We start from the raw sequence: 16,552 nt of genomic DNA on the forward strand, positions 1-16,552 counted from the left end.
CCATAACACATAAAAAATATAATACGTCATGATCAAGTGGGGTTTATCCTAGGAATTCAGGGTTGCTTTAACATTTGAAAGTGAATGTAATTTATCATGTTAACAGCTGTGGAAGATATCAAAGAGTTTATACTGTATGGTTCTATTTATATGAAGTTTTAGAAAATGGAGACTGATCTATTGTGACTGAAAATGATTAGTGCTTTCCTGGGGACAGAGAGTAGGAGGAGAGGTAGGTTGGGGACAGTAGTGATTCCAAAGGGGTAGGAGGAAACTTTTCATGATGATGGGTATGTTCACTATCTTGATTATAATTGATAATTATATTGATAGTTCACAGATGTATACTTATGTCAAAAGTCATCACACTGTATAGTTTCAATATGTTCAATTTATTGTATGTCAATTATATCACAATATTTAATTTTTTTCAGTGAGTTATTTTCAGTTTTACTGCAGATGTAGTGATTTTGTGTGTGTGTGTGTGTGTGTGTGAGGAAGATTGGCCCTGAGCTAACATCTGTGCTCATCTTCCTCTATTTTGTATATAAGATACCACCACAGCATGGCTTGATGAGCAGTGCTAGGTCTGTGCCCAGGATCCAAATCCACGAACCCTGGGCTGCCAAAGTAGAGTGTGTGAACTTAACCATTATGCCATCGAGTCAGCCCCCAGATGTAGTGATTTTTTTATATAAGTCACAGTATATAAAGTCTTAAGTTATTCAACCACAAATATTCCTACCATGAAACTTTTCAGAAACCTGTCTCATGTCAGGATAGTCTGTGGTATTCCAGTGGTATATGTAAGTTTTAAAAATTGTATATGCCTGATAAGTCTAATAATAATACTTCCTGGCAACTAATTAGTCCTCTGAGGATACATTATAAATTGTAGAAGAAAGTAACTGACATTTTTTGTTTACAGTTAAGGACAAAAAATTCCTTGAAAATTACAACCAATCTCTTGAAAAGTGGTCTCTCTCCCAAGCTGTCACTGGTCTGATCGACACAGGAAGGCTATCTGAAGCCGAAGCCCTCTGTACAAAGGTACTGTTAGGAGCTGAGCATTGAGATTCAGGGATTCTTATCCTACTTGGATAATAACTTCAAAAATAGAGTGCATGTTGTTTAAAGAGCATATGGCAGTGGTGGTGGTGGTGGTGGTGATGATAATACCCAGCGTTTCTTGTATACTTACTATAAGCCAGTCAGTACATTTAGCAGTTTGTATTTGAACGTCACAACAATTGTATCACACAGATATTTATTATTACTCCCATTTTACAAATGAGAAAACTATGGCTTAGAGAAGATTAGTAATTTGGATAAGAGCTCAGAGCCAGGAATTGGTAGAGTTGCCACTTGAGCTTATATTTGTCTGACTCTAGGACTTAAGGACTTAGTAGGCCTCTTTTTTGGATACCATTATGGAGGCGGTATTTTCCTTTGATTTCTGGTTACTCCCTTCAGAATGCTATGTTTTCCAGCATCCTTGCATTTTTCCAAAGTTCTGAACCCAACAGAATGATTGTGGAGTTTGTTAAGTGGGTGACTGGAACTACTCAGTAGTCAGTTTTTACATACCTGAATTGTAGGCTCTGTGAGTAAATTCTTAGCGCCTTGCCTAGCACATAGTAAGGGCTCAATAAATAGTTATTGAATGAATGAATCAGTTTCATAAACCTACTCAGAAATAGTTAAATGGATAAAAGTAATTTTAAACATCACTTTTCCTGAAAAGATCTTTCTTCATAAATGCTTACCAGGGAGATTGTGCTGTGTTTCTAGAAATGTTTTTTGAAAGATCAATATAAATTTTACAGAGACAAAAGAATGAATCTTTGAAGATCCCTTTGGTCCTTGAATTTTCTAAAAAGTAGAGTAGTAAATTTTCTTTTTTAAGAAATTCCATTTAAGTTCAAGACAGGTTAAGATTATACAGTGTGAGTGTTTAGCAAAGAGAAATTGATAGTTGCTGTGTTCTCTCTGACAGAATAAGGGATACTTTTAGGGAGCTTTCCTTGTCATTTTATTGTTCCAATTCGTAGAAGAAAGCAATCACATACATTTTAGAAATAATACATTTAAGACTATGACCTAATTGATAAAAAATAGAGAAGTATGTTATTGAGGGACAAGCAATAAAGAAATATTTAAAACAATAGTGGAAGGACTTGTTTAGAGAACTTCCCTTAACTTCTTCCATATATCTATATATATAGAGAGAGAGAGAGAGAGAAGGAGCTACATATACATTTATGTATTTTTTATGTGTTTTAGGGTATAAATAGTAGCTTAAAGAAATGGGTAAACGGGTCTTTCTCTTACTCCCAAAGTGTAAGGTGTCTGTGCCTGGAGGGAGGGCATGCAATGAGTATCTTTGGTAAGAGTCTGAGAAAGGAAACATGTATAGCTCTTTCCTTCTTAGATAGTATAGCTTCTTCCAGTACGGAGTGGTGTTAGCCTTCACTGTTAATTTTATATTTTCTTAGTTCAGCTACTTACTGAAATCAGAACCTAAATTTTTCAGTGTGTCACCTGAGAATAAACCAAGTCAAAGGGGCATACTAAATCTAAAATAAATGACATGAACAATAATAATAGTGTTAGCAATTTTAAAGTTTGTTTGAATGTAGAGTTTGATATTCCAAGATGTTCAGTGTTTTATATATTTTACTTTTGCAGTTGCTTATCTTTTAGTAAGAAAAGGTTAAATTCAGATTTTTTTCCAACATGGAGAATAGCTTAATTGACTTTTACATTTAACGTTTAAGAACCTATTTGATGTATTTCTATTTGGGGTTTAATTTTTAGAAGTTAAAAAGTAACCCTGATCAGCCAGCTGTTATCTTACTGTTGAGACAAGTTCAGTGTAAACGGCTCCTGCAGTCACGAAAGCCTCTCCCGGATGCTGTTCTTGAAGAAGTGCAGAAAACAGTCATGTCCAACTCGACCTCCGTTCCAGCGTGGCAGGTAAATTCTCTCCTTACGTGAGTCCTGAATTAAAATACTCCAATATTAGATGAGGTCAGGGGTATGCTCCGTTTATATTTCTCTTGCCTTTAAACTCAGCATATATGTCTCATTTTCAAGCTTTAAAGTGTACTGTGATTAGAGGAACTAAGGAAATTGAACACTAATCTAGGATCTGCTGCTGTACTGCCTCAGAGCTTTACTGTTGATTATAATTTCCTCAATTTAAAACACTGTTGAAAATACTGTCTTTTACCTGGGGTTGATATAAGAGAGCTAAAGAAGTGTTACAAACGTTTTATAATACGGTTCCCATAATGGTGTTTAACGCTACCTTTAGAGGGGATGTATGTAGCTTTTCTTTAGCTACTGTACGGGTGCCCCATATCCAAGATTTTAATGGGTACTTAGTGCTTTTAGAAAGTTATTTTCGGGGTTGATGTCTGAATCAAGACTCCGCCCTCTTAGCTCCCTCTGGTCATCCACAATGGCAAATACATAATGATCTTTATGTACTTTATTCTTATTGATATTAAAATACAAAAAGCACACAACTACTTTATTCAATTTGTTATAGTTCCCTCTGTGCTCCAGAGAGAGTATCACAGGGGCTTTTGGGTATAGATTTTACAGAAGCTTATTTTACTACAATTTGTTCCTTATTTTGATCTTGCATTTTATCAACTTTTTGATGTCCCTGCTTGAAAAGATTATCATTATAATGGCATAAATTGGATTATGCAAGCTAAGCCTCCTTTTTACTGTAATCCTTAAAGAAAGATAGTGCTTTTTTTTCTCTCTTAGAGTAAGTTTGGCATGTGAGAGTTAAGGTACTTTAATTCTAAGGTCAACTGGATATTGATGATCTCATATTCTATATCAAGGGGAAAAAATACCTTGTCAAACTAAAAGGGAAAAATTAAAGGATAAATTATGTAGTAGGTAAAGTCTCAAGAGGTAATGTATATGTTTTACACATAGTATAAACATCTTAAAAATACCACTCATTATGTTCTTACATAAGTGTGTACCTTTTTAACAACTACCTCTGTCAAGATACAAACATTTCCTCTCCCCCCCCCCCCAACCCCAACACACACAAAGGTCCTGCTGGGATCTTGATTGGAAATGCATGCATCTGTAGTTTAATTTGGGGAGAATTGACAAAGTAATACTACTGTTTCTCTATTCACAAATGTGGTATATTCCTCAAATTATTTAAATTCTAAATTTCAGCAGTGTTTTACAATTTTCAACATACAGGTCTCTTACATTTTTGTGTTAAATTTATTTCTAGTTAGTTGATATTTTCTGTTCTATTGCAAGTGGCATTTTTTTCTGTATGTTGGCTCCAAACATTTAGAAATGTAGTTGATTTTTATAAATTGACTCTCCAGCAACCTTGCTAAATTCACTTATTCTTTTGAAATGGTTTTGGATTTTCTACATACACAATTATGTCATTTGTGAATAATAAAGTTTTACTTTTGCTTTTCAGTATTTTTATGTTAATTTTTTTCTTGCTGTATTGCACTGTTTAGAACCTTGAATATAATGTTAAATAGAAGTGGTGATAAGTGAACATTCTTGTCTTATTCTCTACCCCAGGTAAAAAACATTTACTGTTTCATAATTAAAAATGACGTTTGCTGTAGGTTTTTGTAGATATATTTATCAGATTAAGAAAGTTCTCTATTCAGTTTGTCAAGAGAGGTTTGTTTGTTTTTATCTTGAATGGCTGTTGAGTTTTACCAGATTTTGTTGAGCAGGCATCTATTAGAATGGTTCTTTTTCTTTATTCTGTTAATGTGGTGGATTGCATTGATTTTCAAATGTTAAACCAACCTTGCATTCTTAGAAGTCATGATGTATTTTTTTTTAACATATTACTGGAGTCAATTTCTTCATATCTTTGTTTAGAATTTTTGTGCCTATATTCATGAGAGAGATTGGCCTGTAATGCTTCCTTCTCATAAAGTCCTTTTTAGGTTTTGTTGTCCATGTTGTAATTCCCTTTTTCTTTATTTTCTGAAAGAGTTTGTCTAAGAGTGACATTTATTTCTTTAATGTTTGGAAGAATTTACCATTGAAGCCATTCAGGCCAAGAATTTTCTTTATTGCAAAGTTTTTTAAAAAAATTACAGGTTAAATAGGCTTATTAAGATTTCCTGTTAGCATTAGTAAGTTGAAGGGAATTTGTCCAGCACATCTCAATTTCAAATTTCACGATAGCTTCTTTTTAATGTTTATAAAATCTGTAATGATTTTACCTTTTTCATTCTTTTATTGGTAATTTTTATTTTCTAGTTTTTTTCTTGATAAACAGCAATTTTATTAGCTTCCCAAAGAACCAACTTTTTTTTTTTCCCTGAGGAAGATTCTCCCTGAGTTAACACCTGTTACTGATCTTCCTCTTTTTGCTGGAGGAGGATTTGCCCTGAGCTAACATCTGGTGCCGGTCTTTCTCTATTTTGTATGTGAGTTTCTGCCACAGCATGGCCACTGCTGAGCCATGTAGGTCCGTGCCCGGGAACCAAACCCAGGCCTCCAAAGTGGAGTGCACCAAACTTAACCACTAGGCCATGGGGCCAGCCCCCCAACTTTTTGTTTTGATTTTCTTTTTATATGTTCTTATGTGTTATTGATTTCTTCTCTGTGTTCTTTTCTTTTCTTTCTTTGGGTTTATTTTTTTCCCCTAGCTTCTTGAGGTAGAAACTTATATCATAGATTTTCCATCCTTCTTGAATATATGCACCCTACAAGACTTTATGTAGTGCTTCCATGTCATTCATTTGAAAATCTTTTATGATTTTTGTTGGGAATTCTTTGTAATGTTTTTTCTGAAACAGGTTGCAAAATTTCCAATATTGCGGGGAGGGGGGGATTTTTTAGTTGTCTTTCTGTTACTGATTTTCTAGTTTAATTCCACTTAGTCAGAATAGACTTTGTGTCTCAGTTCTTTGAAATGTGTTCAGACTTCATGACCCAGCATATGGTTAGATTTGGTAAATGTTGCATGTGTGTTGGCAAAGAACGTGTGTTCTGCAGTTATTGAGTATAGTCTTCTAAATATGTCATTTAAGTCAAGCTTGTTTAAAACTTCTGTATCCTTAATGATTTTTTTGTCTCATTCTTTTATCATTGCCAAGATAGGTGTGTTAAAATTTCCAATTTTGATTCTGGGCTTGTCTATTTCTCCTTTAATTTGTGTCAACTTTTGCTGCATAAATTCTGTGTTATGAGGTGCATACAAATGTAGGGGTATTGTTGAATTGACTCTTTCATCATGATGAAACAGCCCCCTTTATCTCTTAATATTTCTTGTCTTAAAATCTTGTTTGTTGGATGTTAATACAGCTATACAAACTTTCTTTTGGTTAGTATTTACATGATACATCTGTTTTCACATTGCATTTTGATTTTGTTTCTCATTTGCCACTTGGGGAGACCTTAAGACTTCAGACTAGGTTTGGTTAGGAAGCTGTTGCTAATAGAATGGGCAAGATGGCTAGCCTTTCTTGACCTGTGATTTTTGTGGGGTTTTTTGGCACAAAGGTACCAATAATTAAGTAAAAAATTTGGCTTCATCAAAGTTTATTGAATTTGTTGGCAGTAGAGTGCTAGACTGTATACTAAATTAAAATCTTTTGGGTTCTTCTCTCTTTCTGTTCTTCAGTGGCTGGCACATATATATCAGTCCCAAGGGATGATGGGTGCTGCGGAGATGTGTTATAGGAAGAGTCTACAAGTAGCATCCCAACAGGGCAGTTGGAGTGGGAAGCTCTCAAGTCTGTTGAGACTAGCCCTGCTTGCGTTAGAAGTCTGCATGGTAAGATCATGTTATAGTTATAATCATGAAAAACTGATTCTTTTATTTTCTTTAAGATGAAAACTTTTTACGTAGTGATATTCTATTGAGTTCCTATTATTTCATTGCCTTCTAGTGTAGCCTCTTCATAGACTTTATATTTAGGCTTTTGATGGATATAAGAGTGATGTAAACCCTAGACTCCAGTGGAACATTGTCAATATTTGGGGGAAAAAAGATTGCAATTTTAAAAGTTGAATTATGGCAGAATATACATTTTTGTTTCTTGATGATTTAAGTTAGAATTAACCCAGCTACTCATCTGTGACAAAGCTGTCAGTAATTAACATTTCAGTCATTTCTCAGTTCAATTTGACATTATGCAAGAGGAATTTCTGGTAATTTTTGACTTGACATAAGTTTTCTGCTATGAACTTAGGTATCAGAATCTCGAAGTCCTATGTGCTAGTGTGGAAAATTCTTCAAGATAAATGTTTAAGTAGGAGTCTTGGGCGACAAACTGTGGAACAGTGTTATGATATCCTATTAGAGTGTATGTATCTGTGATATATATTTTTAAGAACATATATTTCAAAATACATCCTGTGTGTGCAGGTATGTGTGCTTATTGGTACCTAGAAAGATATAAAAGAAGCTTTGGAGAATAACACTGATTACATAACTGGTCCCTTGCAGCTGGGTGACTGATAAAGCCAGGAAAATCTGGATCAGAAAAAGAGTTTTAAATAATTCTCAAGCCCAGAGCAATACACATCTGCTTACAATGGCACCAAATACAAACTTTTGGTATTTCAGTAGAGGCCTGAAACTACAATTAGCAAGAAAAGGTGGGAGTGTTGGTAGGAGGAACAACCTATCTGCTGCTCCCTGTAACTATACCCTAGGTAGGAGATGGGAGTGGGGTGCAAATAGTACCTTTGAGTGAAGACTGAAGCATTAAAACGAAGAGGACAGGGCCTGGCCCCGGGGCCAAGTGGTTAAGTTCACACCCTCCGCTTTGGCGGCCCAGGGTTTCACCGGTTCCGATCCTGGGCGCGGACATGGCACCACGCATCAGGCCATGTTGAGGTGGTGTCCCACATGCCACAACGAGAAGGACCCACAACTAAAAGTATACAACTATCTACTGGGGGGGATTTGGGGAGAAAAAGGAAAAAAAAAAAGAGATTGGCAAATTGTTAGCTCAGGTGCCAATCTTTAAAAAAAAAAAAAAAGAGGACATTCTAATTAAGACTGTGAATAAATGTAAGAAAAATGGATGTAAGAGTTATGGGGCCCACTATAATTTATATCCAGGAACAGGGGAAAAGTCTCCCTTATGTAATACAATTTAAAGACATAATGGGAGACAAAAATAAGTACATTCTAATCACCTTGTTTAATATACCAGTTACATATAGAAACTTTTTCCTTGTATAATAATCTTTGGACTAACTTTACAGAACACATTATATGAATTCTTGGAATTTAGAGAGTGCATTATAAAAGCAACCAGTAAGAGTTTTGTGTTATTGGTTTTAAAAAATATATTAGGAATAATTTTGTTAGTATGGGCTTTGCCTAATTTTCTTTGCCAGATGCTCCCCTCTTTATAGGAGATGCCTCACAACCTCCATTCTCTGTGTTAAAATTTATTATCTTTATAGCTTCTTCTTCCTTGATTACACAAATTACTGTTGCCTGTGATCCACTCAGAGTTTATTGCTCTAATATATTTTTTTTATAATTCAGTGTTTGAAATGAACTATATATTGACTTATTATATTGGTTTTATTAAAATGTGTATTCTAGGTACCTGTAATTACGAAATCTTGGTTACAATTTGAGGTCTTTAATAGAAGATTTTAAGTGCATTTTTTTCTTCCTACATAATTCAGTAGAGTGTTCACCATTTTATTTTCATAAACAGTTACTGTTTCTTAGGAAATACTTGTCTATGTTATTTCCCAGTCAATGCATATTATAAGAAACTAAAGTTTGCAACCTAAGTAATGTATAGATACTTTAACATTTTCCCCATAAAGTGAAATTCTTAAAAAAGTTTTTGGTATTGATGAATTTGATTCAATTTCTTCATATCTGATCTGCTTTGCACTTTTTTTCTATATTGGCATTTGATTAAAATGTTTCATTTCAGCCTTTCCTCTCTCCTTAGATGATTTTGGAAATGTGGAATTTTATATTTATCACTACTAGTTAAAGAATCATGTTACATTGAGTTTGTATATTTGGTAACCAGAAGCTTAGTAAGTGATAGATTTTATTCATCTATATAATAGAATAGTGCATTTTCTTTTAACAAATATTTTAGTGTTTTTTAAATGATATCTTCTCTTTGAAACCTTCATTTATCCCAGTCTGCCTTGTTTTCTAGCTCCTTAAGGGCAGGAATCAAATCGGAATCATTCTGTAGAATTATGCTCCCTGTAGCATTTACATGGCGACTTGGACAAGTAGGCACTCTTGAACTGCATTCTTTAAAAGTAAACTTGTCAAAAGCTTTGATTTAATATTTGTCTCATTTTTATAGGCTAATATTTCCAATAATCACTGGCCATCCTTGGTTCAAGAAGCCACAACGGAGGCCTTGAAACTTTGCTTTTGTCCACTGGCTGTCTTTTTACAAGCTTTGTTACAATTCAACCGCAAAATGGGGGCAAGGTATGAAGAATCTTTGTTTATTTTTGTTCTTGGAAATGTTTCTTCACTTTCAGTCCTTTTAGGACACAAAGATTTAGAATTAGTTTAACAAACTTTGGCATTATTCATATATTTGTATCTACTTTGGAAAGGCTGGTTCTAGTAAGCCAATAAGGAAGAAAATAAACTCTTACATTTGTTCAAAAAAAGGTAACTTAGGGGGCTTGCCCCACAGCCTAGTTTGGCATACTCCACTTTGGCGGCCTGGATTTGGTTTCTGGGCACGGAACTACACCACTCATTGGCGGCAATGCTATGGTGGCAACCCACATACAAAATAGAAGATTGGCACAGATGTTAGCTCAGGGCAAATCTTCCTCAAGCAAAAAAAAAAGGAGGAAGATTGGCCACAGATGTTAGCTCAGGGCAAATCTTCCTCAACAACAACAACAAAAAATAACTTGGCACACAGATATAGAATATGAAAGATTTGACGTGGCAGCATTCCAAGTGAAGAAGGCCTTGGAGTTTTTGCTCTTCACTGTCTTAGGATGAGCCAACAGTGTAATGTGGATTCTAGAAACAAACAAAACCAAAGGATCCAAGTTCAAGGCTACATTGACATAAGTTCTGCAGGGCAGTAAACTATGAAAAGAGTAATGAATATTGACAATGCAGAGACATATTATACATAATCTGGTTTTTATATCTAGAAAATCCAAAAGCTTCTCAGGTTAAAATATAAAAATTCTAGCAATCTTTTTATTGGAGGGTGGGGATAGGGTCAGAAATAAATTTGAAGAACATATTGGGTCATATGGATGATAAAACAGTCAAGAATATTTTAAAATTCTGAGAATAATACCCACTCTAACACATAGCAACTGTAAGTAAAACAGTGGTTTTGGAGCATACATTATTAAAACAGAATAGGTATTGTGTAGTCATAGAGCTTAATACATATAAATATGTGGCAAAGGTCACACATCAACATCACAAAATAGGGCTGAAGGAAAAATTAAGAGCTATGGCTAATCAGCAATTTCAGTACCATTTATTAATATTTATTTAATAAACTTTTGGCCGTTTTTTTGAGACTGATTTCACCGAGAAATGTTTTAGGTATAATTTAAACTTCCTAATAAAGTCTTTCTGCTGACACTCAGTGTGGGTGTCTTAAGGGGCCTTAACCCTCTTTCCTCATAATCTCTTTTAGCACCTCCCATAACTTATATTACCACCGAAGATCAGCCTTACAAATAAACATACAGTCTAAGAAAAGTGTGCTTACTATGTGATTCCTATGTAAAAGCATCTTCAAGACAGGTTCTTTAGCTCCTACTTCAAACCAGTTGCTACTTATAAGATCCTCCTATTCAGCATTTCTGAGTTACCACTATTTACATTGTTTCTACCAGTCCAGAAGTCTTTGGAGTCATAGATGTTAGTAAATTAGGAAAGAAAAATTAGAACACAACAGTAAATCAGCCTGTTATTACATTGGTTCACATATTGTACATGTCTTTGAGAACATACATATGCTAAAATCCTGACGATAGATACTTAGCCTCTAGTGTAGATGTTAAATATTTCTTCTTGTTCCACTCTATGTTATCTTTGTATTATTTATTTATTTGCCTATTTTCAAAAAGGATTAAAGGAGCACTTGGAAGTGCTCTTAAAATAGGGACCTTTTCCTCGTCCTATTTGGATAAGCCTTAGTTTACTTATCTGCAAAGCGAGAATAGTAACAGCAACCTACCTTACATGGTTGTGAATATTAAATGTGACCGTATATATAAAACACTTAGCATAGTACCTAGCACATAATAAATACTTAATAAATGTTAACCATTATTATTACCTTTGTTGTTATATGAATAAAAAATTCATGAAGTAATCAGTACCACATCTGCAAAAGAATGAGAAAGATGATGTGTGTGTGAGACTAGTTTATGAAATATCTTATATTAATTTTATGCTTTGGACTAAATGTAAATGTCTTTTTCGCAGAGAGACACGGCGACTTTTGGAGAGAGTGGTGTATCAGCCTGGGTATCCCAAATCTATTGTATCAACTGCTCGTTGGTACCTACTGAGACATTTACATGCCAAAAATGACTACGAGCTCATTGATGTAAGGCATTGATTTTATTCACAATAGTTCACGTTGGATCTTTGTTGGAGGAAGGGTGAGGGTTGCTGTCCTGTGTTTTGTAGGATGTTTAGCAGCATCCCTAACCATTCTCACCACTAAATACCAGTAGCACTGTCCTCCTCCCTCCACTCCATGTATAACCACCAAAAATGTCTTGTAGACTTGCCAAATAATACCTGAGATGTAGTTGGTCCTGGTTGAGAACCACTGATTTAATCTGTAGGAAATACATTGTCCTAATGTGCTGTGTAGAACAAGACCAAAGGTGCTAGGTGCTGGTTGTGGTATTTCTTACTACCACTGCAGTGGGGACAAACAGGTAGACAGAATAGGTTTAGAAGTAGCAGACTTTAATAGGATGTTCATATTATTTTCAGAAGAATTATTTTACTTCTTCTTGTCTTTTCTCAAATGCATGTGACAGTTTCTACTCCTCATGGGATGGCTCTGGCATCTAAATATATAAACCTATATGTATATATCTAAAATTCTTTTTAAATGGTAGAGTATGTAAAACATGTATTGGGCTAAGATTCTCATAACTTAATCCAACAATTTTAAAAACATAATGAAAATTAATGAGAAGCTTTTTTAATACCTACAGCATTTGAAATACTGTTTTCCTTTCAGTGAAAAATACAGTATTAAAGAAAAGAAATACTAGCAAAAACAATGCTGGGAGAAAGGCATTATAAACAATCTATTGCAAACCCAAAGGATAGAACTTGTATGAATGTTGGGAGACAGTTCACCATGGGTCTCTTGCATTTCCAAACATCCTGTGAGCAGAGGGCCTCACTGCCCTTTGTTCCAGACTATTTTTTCAAGGATGTTTGTGTAGTGACAGCCTTGAGAGACCAAGATAAGTGTCTCCGTCCAGAGCAAAGGGTAGGCATGTTTACTGCCAATTATAAAAGGTTCAAGTCTCCTAGGCGCAGGGTTCCCCTCTTGTCACGCAACCCATTGCGTGAGTGGGAAACTCTATGCGTCCATCCATGTCATCCCTGTGAAACTTAGAGGGCAAGGGGAACAGATGCAAATATGCTGATGCTCATGCCCTTTGCTGTCCCATGAATAATAAAGATCTTTGCCTCTGAGCCAGGAGTGCCATGTGTTTTGGCAGTATCCGTGGATCTTTGGCAGGCTAACTTGTTAGCTTGCAAGTAGAGCAAAATCTCAGACCCTTCACAGTGTTTGAAATTGAACAACCAAAAAATGTCTTAGTAATCAAATGATCAACAGAAATTAAATGTTCTAATTTGTGGAATTGGTAAAAATCATGGGAAGGTTCTTGATAGAGCTTAGAACCTAGAGCTTTGATCCTAAGCTGCTGTTTTAAAGGAAAACAATGTTATTTGGACAGTTCCATGCATAAATTGGTCTTTTTGGGTAAGGGCTTAGAGGTGGCAGTATTGTAAACAAAACCTTTAATTTTATACAGTGCTGACAGTAGTAACAATCAAAATGTTGGTGTTCTACTAATTGAGCGTTTGAATAAATTGTGCTTATCTCTGATGTTAGCTTGCTTGAACAATTATTTCAGCAAAAATGACTGAAATATTGCACATAGTCAGTTTGTCTTAGGTAGTTTGAAATTGCCTGCTGCCCTTTGGCATACTTTGCTTCTATGAATATAAATATAGATATTGTTAATAAACAAAATACTAACGTTCCTGTATGTGATTTCCCGCAGGTGCTGGTAAACAATGCCAAAACTCATGGAGACACGAGAGCATTGGAATTGAATCAGAAATTGTCCTCAGAATAGCAATGCATTATTTTACAGTAAGCAAGCAAAGAAAAGCTATTAGAAAGAATGAAACAATAAATTAAGACTTTTCCCCAAGCAACAGATTAAAAAACTATAGTTATAATCACCCATTCTTTTTTTCAGTCTAAAGATGTTTTAAGTTCTTAAGCTAGGGATGTAATTTTCCATAAACTCTTAATATAGTTTAATCTCAAAAATATATTTGATTTTGAGAAGTCCATAATGAAAGGAAAAACCATGATTCCTTTAGTTGTTCAACAGTTGTTTGTAAACCATTATTTTCTTCATCTTGCATGGTGCACAATAGGATTTTTTTTTTAACCATTACAGTAAAGCCTTACTAGCCATTTTCTAAATAATATGCAAAAGCACATTAGCACAATGCAGAATTTTATTTGTTAAAAAACAAATTCAAAGATCTAATTCCTTCTATTAATTTTAGATTTCAGCAAACCAATTGATCATAAAATCCAAATAATCTTATAACCTGTTTTGCTAGTGGTTCCTCTCAGATTCTGTTGAAGAAGCATAATATAAATGTTGGTGAGTCTTAGACTGCTAATGGATGTGTTTATATAATTCAAAACACTCAGGTGTATGGCTACATTTAAAAAATTGATGGAGAAGTTTGGAAAATAATGCTGACAATGTTTAATCGATCATGCAGTTCCTTCAATTATGATGAAAAGACTTGAACTTTCTGAAATAAAAAAATAGTGTCTTGTTTTCTTTGTAGTATCAATATCAGATATAATTTCTACATTTAAATTCTAAAACTTGAGAGCACATTTACCTATTTTTTTTCAAACCTGTATATTTGAAAAAACTATCGCTTACTTTGGATTTATAGCTTTACATGTTTTTAGACATTTACATGTATTATTTATTGTACAAAAATGTGTGGTTGTGTAATTTATGTATGTAGTTTTTCTGAACCAGCAGCTTCACAACGTTACTTTGTGAGATGATATAAATTGATAATATTCTGTAATTAAATTTTACTCTAGGGGTTGATCTGTTGAACTAACTATTGATGAATTCCCAAATTTGCCTGAATTATCGTAATTCAGATATATACAATCAGAGTCTTTAAAGATAGGGGCCTAGGACGCTGCGTTTTAAAGGCACGCCCAAGAGAGTCTGATGTTTGTTCAGGTTTGTGAACCACTGGCTTAATCCAGTGATGATTCTTCCCTCTACTTCTTCAACAAGATCAAGCACTTGCTATTCTCTGCCCATTTCTTCCTTGTCTTCACAACTGACAAACTGATTCAGTGCTTTTAACAGCCTGGCCCACAGACCTAGGCAGAGATGTGCTGTAAAAGGCTGCCTGTGCAGCCCTGGTGTCCGTGCCCTCCTGCTTCCTTGGGAAAGCACCTCAGCCTTTACCTCCAGAAGGGGCTGGCTCCATCTGCTTAAATGCTTAGGAGTCCGTTCTTGTTCTCCATCTGCTTTCTGGGTGTCACTTGCGTCACAAGGTTGCTTTACCTAGTGTGGACTTGGTTAGCCTTTGCTCCAGGCCTGTAATCAAGGACTAACCTTTTGACTCCATCACCTAGTTCTGGGCTCCAGGGACCTCAGACCCAGGTTTTCTAGAAAGGAAGATTGGGAAACTCCTTAGTGACTACAATACTCTCTCAGGTAATTCTTTTTTCATGGATGTACACACATCCTCTGCCTTTTCTTCAAATTGCTGCCCAGTTATGTGAGCCTCAAATCATTCCTAACCATGTGGTTTCTATAGCGCTTCCTTCATGCCAGACCTTTGCTAAGTGTGTTAAACATTGTCATTTAATCCCAGTTAGTAAAGGAGAGTGGTGCTAAACGGCATGCTTAAAGCAAAGAAAATTTGAAGTGAATCACTGTTATCAGATTCTAGGAACTTTAGAAGTGGCTGAAATTTCCCTTCAGAGTTTATGCATAAATTTAATTAGAGAAATTACATTAAAAGTTATTTTATGAGTACCAGTATGTAGCATTCATATTAAGTATTTCATTATTTTTTTGAGGATTATAGTGCATTTTCTGCTAATTTTTATCTACGATTTGGCTATTATTGATTAATTAGATGTTTCTAGGCTAGCTTGACATCTGATAATCATTTCCTGTGGGAAAAATACAGCTTATGAGTAAACTTTTGGAACACAATGTATTTGTTTGGAATCACTTGTCATATTTCTTAAAGCGTCTCTTGCATTAATTTCTGGTCAGGATAGAAAAACAGCCTTAGCTTAAAATGCTATGCTCTTTTTTCACTTTGAGTTGACAAACTTCCTTTAATTTGGGAATCTACGCAGAACAGGATTGGACAGAAATACTCAGGTTGTACATTAACAGAATCAAAAGATGTGGTTATTCAAAACAGTATGAAGCATTAGGTACGTATTTATTGATATATGAATATGAAAAGATAGATATTTGGTTGCCCCATAGAAAATTTGGTATCTGCTCTGGGGAGATATTATAGGAACACAAAAATGAAGCATATTTTATGTATGTATGTCAGTGTGGCTTGCTGATCCCTTTCAATTTTTGTGCATTAAAAAATGTGGAAATTTTATTTTGGCAGAGTTGACTCTTGTCTCTCTCTCGGTCTTCCTTTCTCCCACTTTAGTTGCCAACAGATAGAAAACTTCCTAGGTGCCCATGCTGCTTATTATACAATATAACACTCAGCTTCTGGTTATAAACTGACCTACAACTTGTAGGAGAGGTGTTTTTGTTTTGCTTTTGTTCTTTTTTGCTGCATTTTAGAATGCTGCATTTGTGTATCAGATACAAGTACAATCATCTTTCCACACACACACACACACACATATATATATATGTATTTTTAAGACTCTTTATACAGAGAAAGTAAAAAGTCATAAAATTCCCTTATCTGTATGCCTCATTTTTGGTTTAGAAAATATAATCACTTAAGATCTATTGCACCTAAAGATCACTCACGGTCTCTGCTCTCCCTGTCCTGTGTAATAGTAGGTTTTTCCTTTCTTTGGCTGATTAGAATAGGAACTTTTTGAATAGCAGTATTTAAAATTCGAATGTACCTAAACAGATACCTTACACAACTATAATTTTTTTATGAAATGCTCAATTATCTTTAGACTTCAAAATGTTTTGAAATAAGAAATTTAAGAATAATATCTCTTTAACAAACAGCTGTTATGAAACACTT

At 34.8% G+C, this 16,552-nt stretch overlaps 1 protein-coding gene across 4 annotated transcripts in view; it reads left to right on the plus strand.

Annotated features, from left to right (window-relative positions):
- The window catches only part of SKIC3 (SKI3 subunit of superkiller complex), a 76,953-nt gene extending 61,019 nt beyond the window's left edge, over positions 1-15,934 (plus strand). For all 4 annotated transcript variants that reach the window (XM_070569687.1, XM_008520992.2, XM_070569685.1 and 1 more), the window contains 6 exons: positions 929-1,050; positions 2,818-2,976; positions 6,653-6,805; positions 9,336-9,466; positions 11,459-11,582; positions 13,297-15,934. In XM_070569687.1, coding sequence (XP_070425788.1) covers positions 929-1,050; positions 2,818-2,976; positions 6,653-6,805; positions 9,336-9,466; positions 11,459-11,582; positions 13,297-13,371 — 764 coding nt within the window. In that variant the 3' untranslated portion in view covers positions 13,372-15,934. The remainder of the gene's footprint in view (positions 1-928; positions 1,051-2,817; positions 2,977-6,652; positions 6,806-9,335; positions 9,467-11,458; positions 11,583-13,296) is intronic.
- The last annotated feature ends 618 nt before the right edge of the window (positions 15,935-16,552 follow it).

Source organism: Equus przewalskii, chromosome 13 (genome assembly GCF_037783145.1).
Source record: "Equus przewalskii isolate Varuska chromosome 13, EquPr2, whole genome shotgun sequence".
Taxonomy (NCBI): Eukaryota; Metazoa; Chordata; class Mammalia; order Perissodactyla; family Equidae; genus Equus; species Equus przewalskii.